The 14579-nt window shown below is 50.9% G+C and overlaps 1 protein-coding gene across 2 annotated transcripts in view; it reads right to left on the reverse strand.

Moving 5' to 3' along the window:
• HIPK2 (homeodomain interacting protein kinase 2) overlaps window positions 1–14579 on the reverse strand; it is a 438745-nt gene that overhangs the window by 16659 nt on the left and 407507 nt on the right. For both annotated transcript variants that reach the window (XM_078673112.1, XM_078673119.1), the window contains exon 14: window positions 4999–5237. In XM_078673112.1, the coding sequence (XP_078529238.1) occupies window positions 4999–5237 (239 nt within the window). The remainder of the gene's footprint in view (window positions 1–4998; window positions 5238–14579) is intronic.

Raw genomic sequence — 14579 nt, forward strand, 5'->3', positions numbered from 1 at the left:
TAGCTGGCAGCACTGAAGAGGGATCATGAGTTTGCCCAATAAGTGGTCTAGGTGGATTGTGAAGATGAGCAGAGTTTAACTGACAGCAGAGTTTCACTGACAGCAGCATGGATCATAGAAATATATATATAGTTAGCATGGCAATAGATAACATAATTTATCTCACAGCACTGAGGAAGGACCATGAGTTCGCCCAACATTTGTGAGACGGAATCCTGAATTTACCCTACATAGGTGAAGAGGGATCATGGAGATGCAAAACATTTACCTGGAAGCATAGAGGGATCATGAGTTGACACAACAGTGGTGGTTCAGGGGTATTGTCTACCCAGCAGCATCGAGAAGGTATTTATTTATTTATTTATTTATTCAAAGTTTTATATAGCGCGAACAGGATCCTTACAGATATCAGAGCGCTTCACAAAGACAGGCAATAGGAGTAAACAGAGATAATGGGAACAGTATAATAGTCAGTGACATGGTAATAACATGGATGATAAAACAAACATAAAACCAATCCATATATGATCAGGTAAGTAACATGGTAACATGGTAATAACATGGTAATAACATGGGAATAACATGGTAAGTAACATGGTAATAACATGGATGATAAAAACAAACATAAAACCAATCCATATATGATCAGGTAAGGGAGTAGTATAGAGCAGCACAAGTCATTGATCCCACTACAATGGTGTACAGGTGGATCAGTAAACCAACGTGTATCATATCTTGGTCGGTAGTAAGAGAGTAGCGTAATAGTGCCCCCAACAAGTCGAGTATAGTGCCAGGGGATAGGCAGAGCAACGGTACAAAGCAATGCAGAGTCTCTGACCCAACATCTGTAGCGATCAGGAGATCTTGGCCAGAAGGATTGTTTTCACCTCTTTCTTGAAGAGTGCAGTGGAGGTGATTAGCCTTGTTTCAGGAGGGAGCGCATTCGAGATCCTGGGTGCCATTCCTGAGAAGGAGCGTTTGTAAGTTTTCGCTTTCCGAAATCTACGAGGTTTCAGGAGTAGATTTTTAGAACTCCTATTGGATCTCGAACCTCCTGATATAGACAGCTTTTGAGCGAGGTAGTTGGGTGCCTTGTGGTGCACGGCCGCGTGTGTCATAGTTGCAATTTTTAGCTGTATTCTGGCTTCAAAAGGCAGCCATTTTAGAGACTTTAAGTCTGGGGATATGTGCGAGTGCTTTCTAGAGCCAGTAATGAGTCTCGCGGCAGCGTTCAGGGAGGCTCTTAAGGGTGCTGTTGTGGATAGTGGGAGACCGCTGAGGGTCGCAATTCCGTAGTCTATTCGAGGGATGACTAGAGCTTGTACAGCAGTTTGGAAGTCTTTGGCCGGGAGGAAGGGTTTAATTTTCCTCAGCGTGTTAATTTGGAAATTAGCTGCTTTTGTGGCTTTGCTGACGTGCTGCTGCATGTCGAGCTTGGCGTCGAGTGTGATGCCTAGGGATTTCGCCGAGTCCACGATGGTAGGTTGGACATTGAGTGCTGTTAGGTTGTTGAGCCAGGTTTGGGTGGTGGAGATTTTCGCCGGAGGTGAGATGAGTAGGAACTCAGTTTTTAGAGCATTTAGTTTGAGGTGATTATCGGCCAGCCAGGATTGGGTGTTAATAAGCGTGGAATTCAGCTGTTTGATATCTTCCGGGGATTGTAACTTTAGGTAGAGTTGTGTGTCATCAGCGTACATATGGAATTGAACATTGGATGCTTGAAGCAAGGTGGCGAGGGGTTCCATAACGATGTTGAACAGTGTAGGAGAGAGGGTGGATCCTTGTGGGACCCCTAGATCTGCAGGCACAGGTGTAGATAGTACATTGTCGATCTTGAACCTCTGAGACCGGTTGTGAAGGAAAGACGAAAACCATTTGAGAACAGTTCCCGATAGCCCCATCCTAGTACTTAGCAGCTCCAACAAGTTCTCATGTTTGACCGTGTCAAATGCTGACGAGAGATCAAGAAGGATGAGGAGGCAGGACTCATTGCGATCCAGAATTTGGAGGGCGTCATCAATTATGTGTGTCATAGCTGTTTCCGTGCTATGTTTCGCTCTGAAGCCTGATTGATGAGGGTTGAGGAGGTCAAATTGATCAATGTGTTTTGTTAGTTGGAGTTGGACACATTTCTCCAACAGTTTGGCCAGGGTGGGGATATTGGTGATGGGCCGATAATTGTTTAGGTCAGACGGATCAGCTGTAGGTTTCTTGAGTATAGGCGTGACTTGCCCCACCTTAAGGGAGTCTGGAATGTGTCCTTGTTGCAAAGAGCTGTTGATGATCTTGGTCCAGAGAGGGAGGAGCAAGGGGATAAAGTCTTTTACAGCATTAGCAGGTAGAGGGTCTGCGAGGTGATTAGAGGGCTTCAAAGTGCAGAGCAGTTTGTGTATAGCTTCTTCCGAGTAGGTGTCGAAGTACTGCCAGGATGCCTTGTTTTTAGGTTGAGTGTCAGCCATTCTGGTGTAGTTGGAGTATCGAGTTACATCCATGATGAGGTCATTTCTTATGTTGTCAGTCTTATGTTTAAAGAAAGCAGAGAAGGCTTCACAGTGTGGGGTGTCATTTGTTGTGCTATTTGATTGTGTGGGTTGTGCCTTTGTTTGGGTCTTGATTAGCTCGAACAGTTTTCTTGGCCTATTCTTCGCTTGGTCCAACTGGCGGCTGAAGAAGTCCGACTTTGTGCGCTTTATAGTAGGCATTTCTCTTGGTCTTGAGCTTTTTGAGATGCAGTGCTGAAGGGTCCGATCTCCAGGTGCGCTCTGCCATTCGCATATTACGCCTTTCGTCATTGAGACTGTCATCATACCAGGGGTTAGAAATTTTGGTGGAGACTCTCTTCAGTTGCAGAGGGGCGACTTCATTGACTATTGTATTCATAGAGTCAAGGTAGTGGTCAGTCAGTGATTGAACATCTGAGGCACCTGAAGGGGGAAGGAGGAGGTTGCCGATGTGGGGAGGTAGGGTGGAGGGGTTAAGATTCTTCAAATCCCTTTTCCATGTTTTGGATTTGATTGGTTGAGTAGGGTTAGGTTTAACTTTTTCGTTGATAAAGAAGGTGATAATGTGGTGATCTGACCAATCGCAGGGTAGAATATCAGAGATATGTTTACAATCTACACAACAGGAACGAGAAAGGATCATGGAGCTGTGTAGAGCTTTCCTGGTAGCACTGAAGAGGGATCATGAGTTTAATTGACACTGGAGATGATGTATCACAGAGACTGAATAATGCAACAATGATGAGGGGTCATGAGAATGTATAAAAATTCAAAAGATCTCAGCCTGGCAACTGAAATACAAGATTAATCTATCAAAGAGGATGGCATATATTACAAACAAGAATAGAATCCATATGTAATCATTGTATGAAAAGCCTACCTAAAAGGGCATGTCAGTGAGCGCTGTATCTTCAAAGGAAAGATATATATGAACACAGTACACATAGAACATGCATTCCTACTGACTGCCTGTGTCGTTGATCTTCAGATTTAGAATCTTCCACAATGCAGGCTTACAATAAAGGCTATGCTCGTCCCAAGAAGTACCATCAGTATGGCCCCCAACAAGGTCAGTCATATTAACACGTTTCAGCCAAGCGGTTTAACATACAATAGACTTCTCCGACTGATCTTTTAGAAGATATCTATATCATACCAAATAGTGAAGACAAAGGAACACTTTTGCATTTTGAAAAACACGCTAAATAGCTATTGCTCTACTGAGTGTAAATATAAGAATGAGATTCATTTTTATAATTCATGTGAGAAAGGTATACCCACCATGAGTTAAACTTAAGATTTGGCCTTTAATATTTTCAACTATAATGGGGAGTTGTAGAAATTTGTATTTCTTCATGGCTCCAGTCAAAACAGGATATTTCTTCTGTTTATTAGAGACCTTAATTGGCTGCAGTGAAATGGTATCATGGGTATATGTATAGTTTATATAGCAGCAGTGTGTAGGAATGTATTTCACTACTTAAACCACCACTTGTTCCATGTCTTCTGCCCTATATCTAATATTCAAAAGACCATCACTTCAACCTAACATCACTTCAACCTCTTTTCCTTAATCCCTAAAATTAAAATATCATTTACTTGAACTCCATCATTTTTACACCAAAGCTGAAAACGTTTACAGATTTTAATTTTATTAACTTTACATTTAAATAAAACGGCACCCTTAGCCCTACCAAATATGAAATATGCACTTTTGTTAACCGCGGCGGCAATTCCGCCGAGGTGCAGCGGTTTAGTGCAGTGGGCAGGGCAGCGTCGGCCAATGGACGTGCGCAGCACTACAGAGGTAGTGCTCGCGGCGGCCGTTGGCCGACAAATGCACGGAAGGGGTTAATAGTAATCACATTATGTTAAATAAATGTACGCTATAAGAATAACTCAACCCCTAACTCTAAGCACAACAAATATTAAAAATTGTATTATGATTATATTACGTTAAATTAAATAAAAAAGTAAACCTTAATAGTCCAAAAGTTCATTTTATGAAAACTAATCAATTTAATTTCCAAAATAAAGAACGCTAACTGTAGTAAATGTTAAACATGTAATTACCTTAGTACAATTAAATTCGAATAATACGGGAACCATTAAGTCTATATATTATCATACCCCTTATAAATGCTAGAAAATTCTATTATTTATTTATATTAAAATAAAATGGTAAAAACCTTATGAAGGTTAAATATTTCATTATTTAAAATAGTATTTTATTTAAATTCACTATCTAAATCAATGTAATTAATAGTTATGTTTAGACTACTTATAAGCTTACTTTCAAGGTCGATGTAATGGTTTACTGCAGAAATGATACTGGGCAAAGTGATGGCAGGGAAGTAATCTTAAGTCAACGTAAGGGTAGGGCTCATTGGGAAGGACTTGTGTATGGTTTAGCACGCAGTAGTGAGAAGGGGGTATGGATGTTGCATAGTTGAAAAAGCCGTAGTTGACAGAGCTTAGTAACATGCGTATGATGTACCTGGCAGTAGGCTATCACATTCCACCAGCACTTCACTGGGCTGTGTCTTTAGTGGCGGCACGATGATGGTGCGAGGATTCCCGCTTCCATGTGCATTCACGGAGGCTTTGCTGTCGCCATGGTGGTTCACAGGCTGGCGCTGTTGTGCTGCCTTCGGGCTGATGTTGCTGGACGTGTCAGAGTTAGGAGAGTCGTGCACAGTGACACAGCTGATGACATTCTTCCTGTGCTTAGGCATGCTACAGAAAAAATCCAGTTAGTAACGCCATCATGAACAAATGTGCTTTTACTTTTCATGAGATAATCTGGCAGCCCATGTTTGTGCTCTGTCACTCCCACATGATATAAATAGACTTGGTACTGGAACCGTTGGCACCTGACTCTGAGCTTAGTCTTCAAGTCGCGCATAGGGGGGACACTGTCCCTTCTGCGTGTGTAATATTTACACAACTCACATTGCAGCACACATGAGTTCCACTTACTTCCAGTGGCGTCTGGTGACCTTTGACAGTGATGGGGCGTAATACCTGCCAGGAGTTCACCATACTGTTTTCAAAATGTGTCAAACTCATACTCACTTGCTCTCACATTTACTCTCTCCCCCTCACTCACTCTACCTCACATTCTCTTACTTACTGATTCTCACTCATAGGCACTCCCACTCACTGTTACTCACACACAGACACACTCGCTGGCTCTCATGCTCACTTCCATTACAAACACACTTACATCCACTCAACCTTTCATACTTACTGACTATGGGCGCTGGTGCAACTGCATCTGGTGCACCATTAACAGCTACACATCTGCCCCACTTCCACTCCCTCTCACAATCTCCAATCACTCACTCTTTATACAGCACTCACACTCCTTCATACTCACTTTCTCTTATTCATACACACTCAAACTCAGATTCTCACTCATTTTCACTCTTATTGACAATCACAGACACACTACCAGACTCACATTCACTCAATCCCATTCATTTTCAATCACTCACAACCATCCTCACAAACACATATATACATGAATAGAGAAACATCCTTTTGTTTTACTTAACACTGCAGCACAGCAGGAATCTGGTGTTGGACACTGGAACCAGCAAGCCATGATTTCCAACGAGGAGCGAGCCGTGGAAGTAAGGGCATGTTTGCAAAGGAAAAGGCCAACCTCAATTCCTCTCCCTGCTTCCTGATAGGACTGGAAGCACAGCCCTAGGAGAAGCTGTGATAGAGCTGGGTATACCACCCCTGCTGCTCTGTGTGGCTTCTCATTGGCCTCAGGGATACACTGATGTTTGCCCTGACTGCATCATTTTAGCAGATATACGGTATTGTCTGAAGCATGTCCAGTGTGTCTGCTAAAAAAAAAAAATTGTGTCTGTGTGAGGGGACCGTAGTTGAACTACGCTCCCCAGACATGCACAATCCAGGCATCCACATACAAAGTGTTGTGTTTTAACAGCCCTCTGTAGCTGGATCGTGCCTCAGCCCTCTCTGCCCCCTATTGTCATCGGGAGCCTAGAGACGAGGCCAAGAGGGCTGACCCGCGCCCTGGCTGTGTTGATGAAAATATGGCTGTTGTGTTTTAATAAACACTGCTTAATTAAGTGTGGAGGGTCCTCGAAGAGGCATGGTGCAGAATGTGGGGCTCACAAGTAGCAAGGGGGGCTGTGCCCTCTCCATCCTGACAAGGACTCGCCACTGTGTAGGAATAGCACTTGTTACAACACATGCGTTTTCTACACATGCCATTACAACGACGTGTTGTTACATCACATGTCATTACAACTCAAGTTGTTACAACCAATTGCTGTAGGAGGGGGCGTTGTAGTTCGGAATAGTGTAATTTACTATTCCAACTCCAGTGTGTGCAACAGTAGGGAAAGTGTTGGATTGAAAATCCGACACCTGAGGGGCGTGGCCAAGATGGCGGGCTGACCGGTCGCTCCTTCCGTGAGCTCCTGAGTCCCCGGAGCCCTTGACCCATCCTGCACCGCTGATCTCCCCCAGATCTAGCGGAGAGGGGTGCAGAAGCGGCCGGGAGCCCGGTGTGAGCGTTTGTGGAGCCCCCGGAGGCACAGACGCGGAGAGCGACGCCGCGGAGAGCAGGCCCCTGAGGCGGGCGGAGAGCGCGGCCTGAGCAAGGCCGGGCGGAGGGAGAGCGGCTGCCCCGCGGCACCCCGGTGTGGTGGGGCGTTCCCGGGCCCGCTGACCAGCGGGGGCACGGTCGAGTCCCCCCCCGGCGGCGCCGGTGCTCCCTGGCGTGAAGAGCCGGCGGCCTTGGCCCTTGGCGGTGCGGCGCCATCCGCCCCTAGTGGTGAGAGGAGTCGGGGAGGAGCACTACGCAGACCCGGGGATTTGCGGAGCCTGGAGGCCTAGCAGGCCGGAGACACGAGCGGAGTTCCTTTGCGGGCCCCGGCTCTGGAGTGGCCCGGCTTGGACCCCGGTGAGACGCCTGTGCCTGCCTGTGACCGGTGAGACTGATCTGGTGGCTGCATTTGGGGGCCCACACGCGGGGCCCAGGCGGAAGGCGCCAACGAACTTCGGTGACCCTGCCCACTGCCGGGCCTGTGCCCCTCGGGCTTGTGCTGCCGACCTCGTCCCCCAGTGGGCTTGCTGGGCCCGCGTGCTGTGCCTGGGGCCCTGCAGGAGCCTGATTGACCAGAGGGTGCTGGCCGGGGTGTGGCTCGCCCGGCGCAGGGTCTCATAGGGCGGCGGTGCCCACCTGGAAGGCTGCGGTGGAGCGGCGACACGGCCGGGAGCCGGGAGACGGGGTGGTGACCCGCTCCTGGGAAGCAGGGACGCACTAAGAGAGTGTTGCAGCGGAGTGCTGGTCGTGCTCATCTCTCATCCAGTCTGTTGGGGAGCTTTGGGGCGCTGCCTGGGAGCCCCGGATCTGCACTGAACCGACTTGCTGCGGGAGCCCACGTGGTTCGCGGGCCCTCTCCCTGCGACGCACCGCCGCCTCTGCGATGTCAGGTAACAGGGGAGGCAAGAAAGGTGAGCGTACCTTACCCGAGATGTTGGGTAGGGGTGCCCCGAGACAGGACAGATCCCAGCCGACGCCGAGCCCCTCGTCCGGATCTCGTGGGGCAGAGGGGGGTGAACCCCCGGTCACCAGGTCTTTTCTGGAGTCGCTGTTTAGCACACTCAGGGAGGATTTTCAGACCCTGAAGCAGGAGGTGGCGGGCGAGGTCCGAGAGGTGAGAAGAGAAGTTGATTCGCTTGGTGAGCGGGTTGCCACCATGGAGGACGCTAATCTATCCAGGGACGAGGAGATCACGAACTTGCAACAGGAAGTGCTGCGGCTTCGGGACCAGCAGATCGACCTCCAGGCCCACGCCGAGGACCTTGAAAATCGGTCCAGGCGCAACAACATCAGGGTCAGGGGCGTTCCGTCCAAAGAGGAGGGGGAGGACGTCACGGCCTACCTACGAGACCTGTTCCGGGATGTCCTGGGCGAAGCGGCTGACTTTCCGGTGAGGATTGACAGGGCGCATAGAGTGGGCCTCCCGCGTAGGGCCTCGGCACCACCCCCAGATATATTGGCCTTTCTCCCGGATTTCCCTCTGAAGGAGCGTATCCTCCGTGAAGCCCGTCAGAAACAACCGTTGAGCTTCAGGGGTCACCAGATTGCGTTGTTTCATGATCTGTCCGCGATTACGTTGCAGAAACGCAAGTCCTTCAAAATTGCCACGGACTTTCTAAGAGAGCACGACACGCAATACTCTTGGGGCCACCCCTTCAGGCTTATTTTTCGCTGGAACGGGACATTGCACCAACTGAGATCCCTCCAAGACACGTGTGGGGTGCTAGGAATCACCGCTACTGAGGAGGATGTCCCGACGCCACGCCGCCGCAATTCTAGAGGGGGCTGGCAGACAGTCCGACGGCGCCGGACCACGCCTCAGCCTTCTCGACCGGACTCTCCTACGGTCAGAGCGGAAATGGACAGCGCCATTCGGGAGGTATCCGGCTCCACGTCGTCCAGTGACGTGGCCTTGACGGCTTGAGCATCGTCTTGGGGGAGATCATCTTGGCTTTACTGGCACTGCAGGTTTGAGGGTTCCGGGGGGGGTGGGGGGCTCTGGGGGGGCATGGATGGTGGCTGGACGTCCACTCGGACACTTTACCACAGACTTGCCCGTTAGGGGCTGGACTGGGACAATGGGGTTTTTCAAACCATTAAGGTTGTTGTTGGGGAGCGTGGGAGGGGGTCTGTGTAATGGGGTGGGAGAGAGACGGAGAGATGGGGAGTTGGGGAGTTTGAGGGTTGTTCGGGGTGTTGGGGTGGGGAGGGTTCGGGGTTTGGGATGTGCCTCATTTGCCTTAGGCTGTGCTTTTTGTGCCCTCATGTTGCCTTTCTTGAGTGGGGAGGTATCTGTTCGGGAGGGGATTCTGATGGTGTGCTGGGCGGGCTCTCTGGTTTCAGGGTGCTGTTGTTGCTGTGTTCTTCCTGCGCTGGGAGAGGGGGGGTGGGGTGGTGCTGGCCTTCTGTTGTGTTCGGCCTGGGCCCCTGCTACTACAGGTTCACATGTCACCTCCCCTTTGGTTATTTCACCGTGGCTCGCTCCTGCGCCTGCCCCGCTCCGCCTCCCCACCTGGCGGGGTGTTTCCTGTGTCTCCGGGCCCCATTGCAGCTCTTTCTCCATTGTTTACTCATGGCCCTGAAGATCGTTACCCTTAATGTGAAGGGTTTGAATAACCCGGTCAAGCGCAGGGCGATACTATCCCTTCTTGAGAGCACCCAGGCGGATATCTGCCTTTTGCAAGAAACGCATCTCCTGGCCCGGGACTGTTCCAGGTTGCGGTCCCCGAAGTTCCCGGTTCAGCTTTTCTCCTCTGGGACTACTAAAACGGCAGGGGTTGCTATCTTGGTGGCTGGGAAGTTCAGGGGGGAGGTACTGCACAAGGTGGCGGAGCAGAAGGGGAGGCTCCTGGCATACAGATTTAGGTTAGGGGGTTTCCCTTTCACGGTGGGTTCGGTGTATAGCACTAATGATCGCCAGGACTTGTTTCTGCAGTCTGCTCTAGCCGATATTGCGACTACCCCAGATAGGCATATACTCATTGGTGGTGACCTGAATATGGTCTTCAATTCATCTTTAGACAGATCCGCGCAGCGCCGTCCACAGACTGGGGAAATTTCACAGCTTAGTGCCTCACACTTAGGAGACCTGGACATGCACGATCTTTGGAGACATTTACATCCCGCCTCGAGGGCCTATTCCTATTACTCCCACGCACATAGGACTTACGCCAGGCTGGACTACCTCCTGGTGACGGGGCCGTTGGCCGCACTTGCGACAGCATCTGACATAGGGGTCCTCACATTGTCGGACCATGCTCCGGTGTCGGGATGCTTCCAGTTGCCGCCGATATCCCCGAGACGCGGGGTCTGGCGCCTCCGGGACACTCTGCTGCACCGACGGGAGGTACTGTCGCGGATCCGGGCCGCAATTGCTGGGTTCCGGGAGCACAACGAGAACGACGATACCACCCGGGCGACGCAGTGGTCAGCCCTGAAGGCGGTGCTGCGGGGAGAGTTCATTTCCATCTCCTCGGCGGAGAACAGGGATAGACAGCGGAAGAGGGACGAACTTACGGGTACGGTTCGGGAGCTAGAACAGGTACACCAAAGGACAGGGGCCCCCAGAGTCTGGAGGCAGCTCAAAGCGGCGCGGAAGCTTCTCGCCGCGCTGGACATGGACAGGGCGGAATATGCGGCGCTGCGCCTGAAGCACGCATACTATACTGGCGGTGACCGTTGCGGCCGGTTGCTAGCGAATAAACTGCGGGTACGACACCAACGCCAGAAGGTCGAGGGCCTGTCCGTCCCCGGAGGCGGGTTGGTCACGGAGGACGACCAGATAGCGGAAGGCTTCCGCCGATACTATGCGGACCTCTACGCTGGCGAGCCCCCATCAGCCTCGGCAGAGGCTGATTACCTCACATCGGTCGACCTCCCGGTACTCTCACCGGAACAGGCTGATTACCTGGACCGGGATATCCGCCCGGAAGAAGTGATTGGGGCTATCTCCCGACTCAAGCATGGGAAGGCCCCAGGGCCCGACGGTTATACTCCACTCTTCTACAAAACATTCTGCCCGGAACTGGCCCCGCTGCTGACACGACTCTTTAACTCCTTCGCGGAGTCTGGGGCCATCCCCCCGGATCTACTGAGGGCGACGGTGTCGGTTATTCCCAAGCCGGGAAAGCCCCGCACCGAATGTGCATCCTATAGGCCGATCTCGCTGCTCAATGTAGACCTTAAGCTTTACACCGGGATCCTGGCCGCACGTTTGGCGCCTCATCTGCCGGGGTTGGTGGATCCGGATCAGGCCGGGTTTGTCCCGGGCCGGCAGACAGTGGACAACACCAAGCGGGTGGTCCACGTTCTGGAGAAGACCTCTCGGATCCCCGGGGAGCATATGCTGCTTTCGGTGGACGCCGAAAAGGCGTTCGATCGGGTGCATTGGCCCTACCTCGAGAAGGTTCTCTGTAGGCTGGGGTTGGGCGAGAGGTTTCGCACCCTAATACTTAACTGTTACAAGTTTCCCACTGCGACGGTGAGGGTCAATGGCTGCAATTCGGGCCAATTCGCGATTGAACGGGGTACTAGGCAGGGGTGCCCCCTGTCCCCACTGCTCTTCGCTCTGTATATGGAGCCTTTTGCCCAGAGGATTAGAAGTAACCCAGAAGTGACGGGTGTCAAGATGGGCGGCTACATCCACACGATCAGCCTCTATGCGGATGACGTGATCTTTATGCTCGACAACCCGAAGGAGGCGCTCCCTGCCTGCCTCGCAGAGTTGGACGCTTTTGCGGCTGTGGCGGGGTTCAAAATGAACATAAAGAAATCGGCGGCCCTTGACATCTCGCTCGCCTCGGCTACCAGGTTGGAGCTGCAAAACCGCTTCCCCTTGCAATGGTCTAGAGATCAGATCCCATACCTGGGGGTACTGCTGGCACCATCCCTGCCTGCCATGGTTACGGCTAACTATGCGGCCTTAGGGACCAAACTGAAAGAAGAGTTGCTCCGGTGGAGCAAAGGTACGCTATCACTGTTGGGACGCATTGCTGCAGTGAAAATGACTCTCTTGCCGCAGGTGCTGTATCTGTTCCGTGCTTTGCCTTTACAGCCTCCGAAGGGATGGATTCGACAGACGCAGGCTGATATCGCTCGATTTGTTTGGCAGGGTCGTAAACCTAGACTCCGTAGAGCCCTCTCCACACTGGCACCCGAGTCCGGGGGCCTCGGCATCCCGGACTTACACAAGTACTTCCAGGCGGCGCAGTTGCGCTACTTGGTTGAATGGAGTAAATGGGAGTCGGACAGACACTGGCTGTTTCAGGATCAGGCGGTGGCGGGCAGGACTCTGCAGGAAATACCTTTCCTACGCAGGAGTCACAGGCCCCCCAATCTGTATGCGTCCTTTGTCACGCAGGCCACGCTCCGCGTCTGGGATGCCGTGTGCACTCGACATGAACTTACCACCTTCCCGTCGCCACTTACTCCCTTGGCGGGGAATCCTGACTTCCGGCCCGGAACGGAGCCTGGAGCTTTTTCGCTCTGGCAGACGGCCAGGTGCTGTGCATTGGTTCATATTTATGGCCCGGAGGGTGCTGTGTCGTTCACTGACTTGTGCAGGGAATACCACTTACCCGAGACGGAGCGTATGCGATACCTGCAGGTTCGCCACTGGGCGTTACAGCCGCAGGTGCGAGATCTGGCGGATCGGAAACTTACCCCATACGAGCTGTGGCTTGCGACGCGCTCCTCCGACGCCAAGCTTATCTCGGATCTTTACCGGCTACTACAGCCCCCCCCCCATCACTTTTATAGCCCCGGGAGGGCGCGCTGGGAGCGGGAGCTGGGCAGGACGCTGAGTCACAAGGAATGGGACGACATTTCGTATCGAGCTCGGCACTCGGCCTACCACACTGGGCTCACGGAGACTTTTACGAAGATATCTACGTACTGGTACTATACGCCTCAGAGGCTGCACGACATGAACCATCACATACAGGACACCTGCTGGCGCGAATGTGGGCAGACGGGAACACTCTCGCACATTTTATGGGATTGTCCGTTGCTGGGTCCGTATTGGAGGGAGGTCCTGGATGATATAGATCAGTGCTTTGACATAGAATTGCCGCGCCTTCCTGCCTATGTTTTGCTAGGGTTACCCAATGGCCTGATGTACCCACTGCGCTCTAGGAGGGGCAGACAGATAGCGATCGCTCTGGGGTCGGCGATCCAGAACATCCTTATATATTGGCGTACCACCACGCTTCCCACAACCACGGGCTGGTTACACAGGTTGTGGCATGTTCTAGGGATGGAGAAGATGTCCCTCACGGTGGCGGGGGAGGTAGACAGATTTGATGACCTGTGGCAGCCTTTTGGTGTCCTATTGCAATCAGAATTCAAAGAGATCACCTGTCCACGGTATCTCCGACTGCTGCGGCTGACCACCCCGATTTCCTAATGGGTGGGGGGGAGAGGAGGGGAGGGCGCGGGGTTCCTTTCTGGAAGTGAGGGTGTTGCTGGACATTCGCTCAGGCACGGGGGGGTGGGGGGGAGCTGGGACGGGGAGGGGTGGGAGTTGGGGGGGGTGTTCTGGTTTTGGAACAAGTGCATCATGGCGCTCACGCTCTTATTGGGGCTCTACACTCGCCTGGCTAGTCCTCTCCGGATACTGATGGGGTTCTTGGGGAGAGTCTTTGCTGTATACTTTCATGATGTCTGTATTCCTTTGTATGTATTATTGTTTTTCTTGTTGCAGAAACTCTAATAAAATACTTTAAACCTAAAATCCGACACCTTCTGCCCCCTACAGCAAGTTGTTGTAACGACTCGCGTTGTAAGGACATGCGATGTAACAACGCGTTGTTGTAATGACTTGCGTCGTAATGGCATGTGATGTATTGCATGCATTGCAAACAATGTTTCCCCTGTGTCGTGTTGCCATGTTAGAACAGGTCATATACATCTCATGAGGAAGAATGTGCACTCCTTTATAACCTTAATGCACAAGTAACTGCAGTTTTGCTTTAAAACAACACAATGCCGTGAACTGCAAAACATCAGGGTCTGCACTGCCCCAAAGCTTTCCAAATAGTGTAACAAAAATGGCAATGATATCGCAAAAAAAATAGTTCGTGCAATTTACCCCTCAATGAAAGCACAATGAGAACCTACAGGTAAGATGTTTGCACTGAGTCCTTGAACAGGATCATAATAATGTAAGTGATATATCTAAAAATAAAGATTATGATAATATTAGAGAAACACATTAATGAGACATCTCTAATAATGATGAATTCTTTATGGCGATAAATCCATTATATATTGCTTTGATGAAAATGATGATGTTTTTCCTAATTCTAAGAAAAGAACATTGTTGGCAAGCGGCTGACCATCTTCGAAGTGGGAAATCGCCTCATGGAACAAGGAATCAAAGAGAGTAGGATTACTGGTGAATAATCAGGGCAGTAACAGAACCAAAGAACCGGTTAAAACCAAACGCTTCCCATCTTAAGAAGTAGGTCAAGCAAGCTCCCTTTCCTCTTGGT

This window comes from Lissotriton helveticus, chromosome 1_1 (assembly GCF_964261635.1).
Source record: "Lissotriton helveticus chromosome 1_1, aLisHel1.1, whole genome shotgun sequence".
NCBI classification, from domain to species: domain Eukaryota; kingdom Metazoa; phylum Chordata; class Amphibia; order Caudata; family Salamandridae; genus Lissotriton; species Lissotriton helveticus.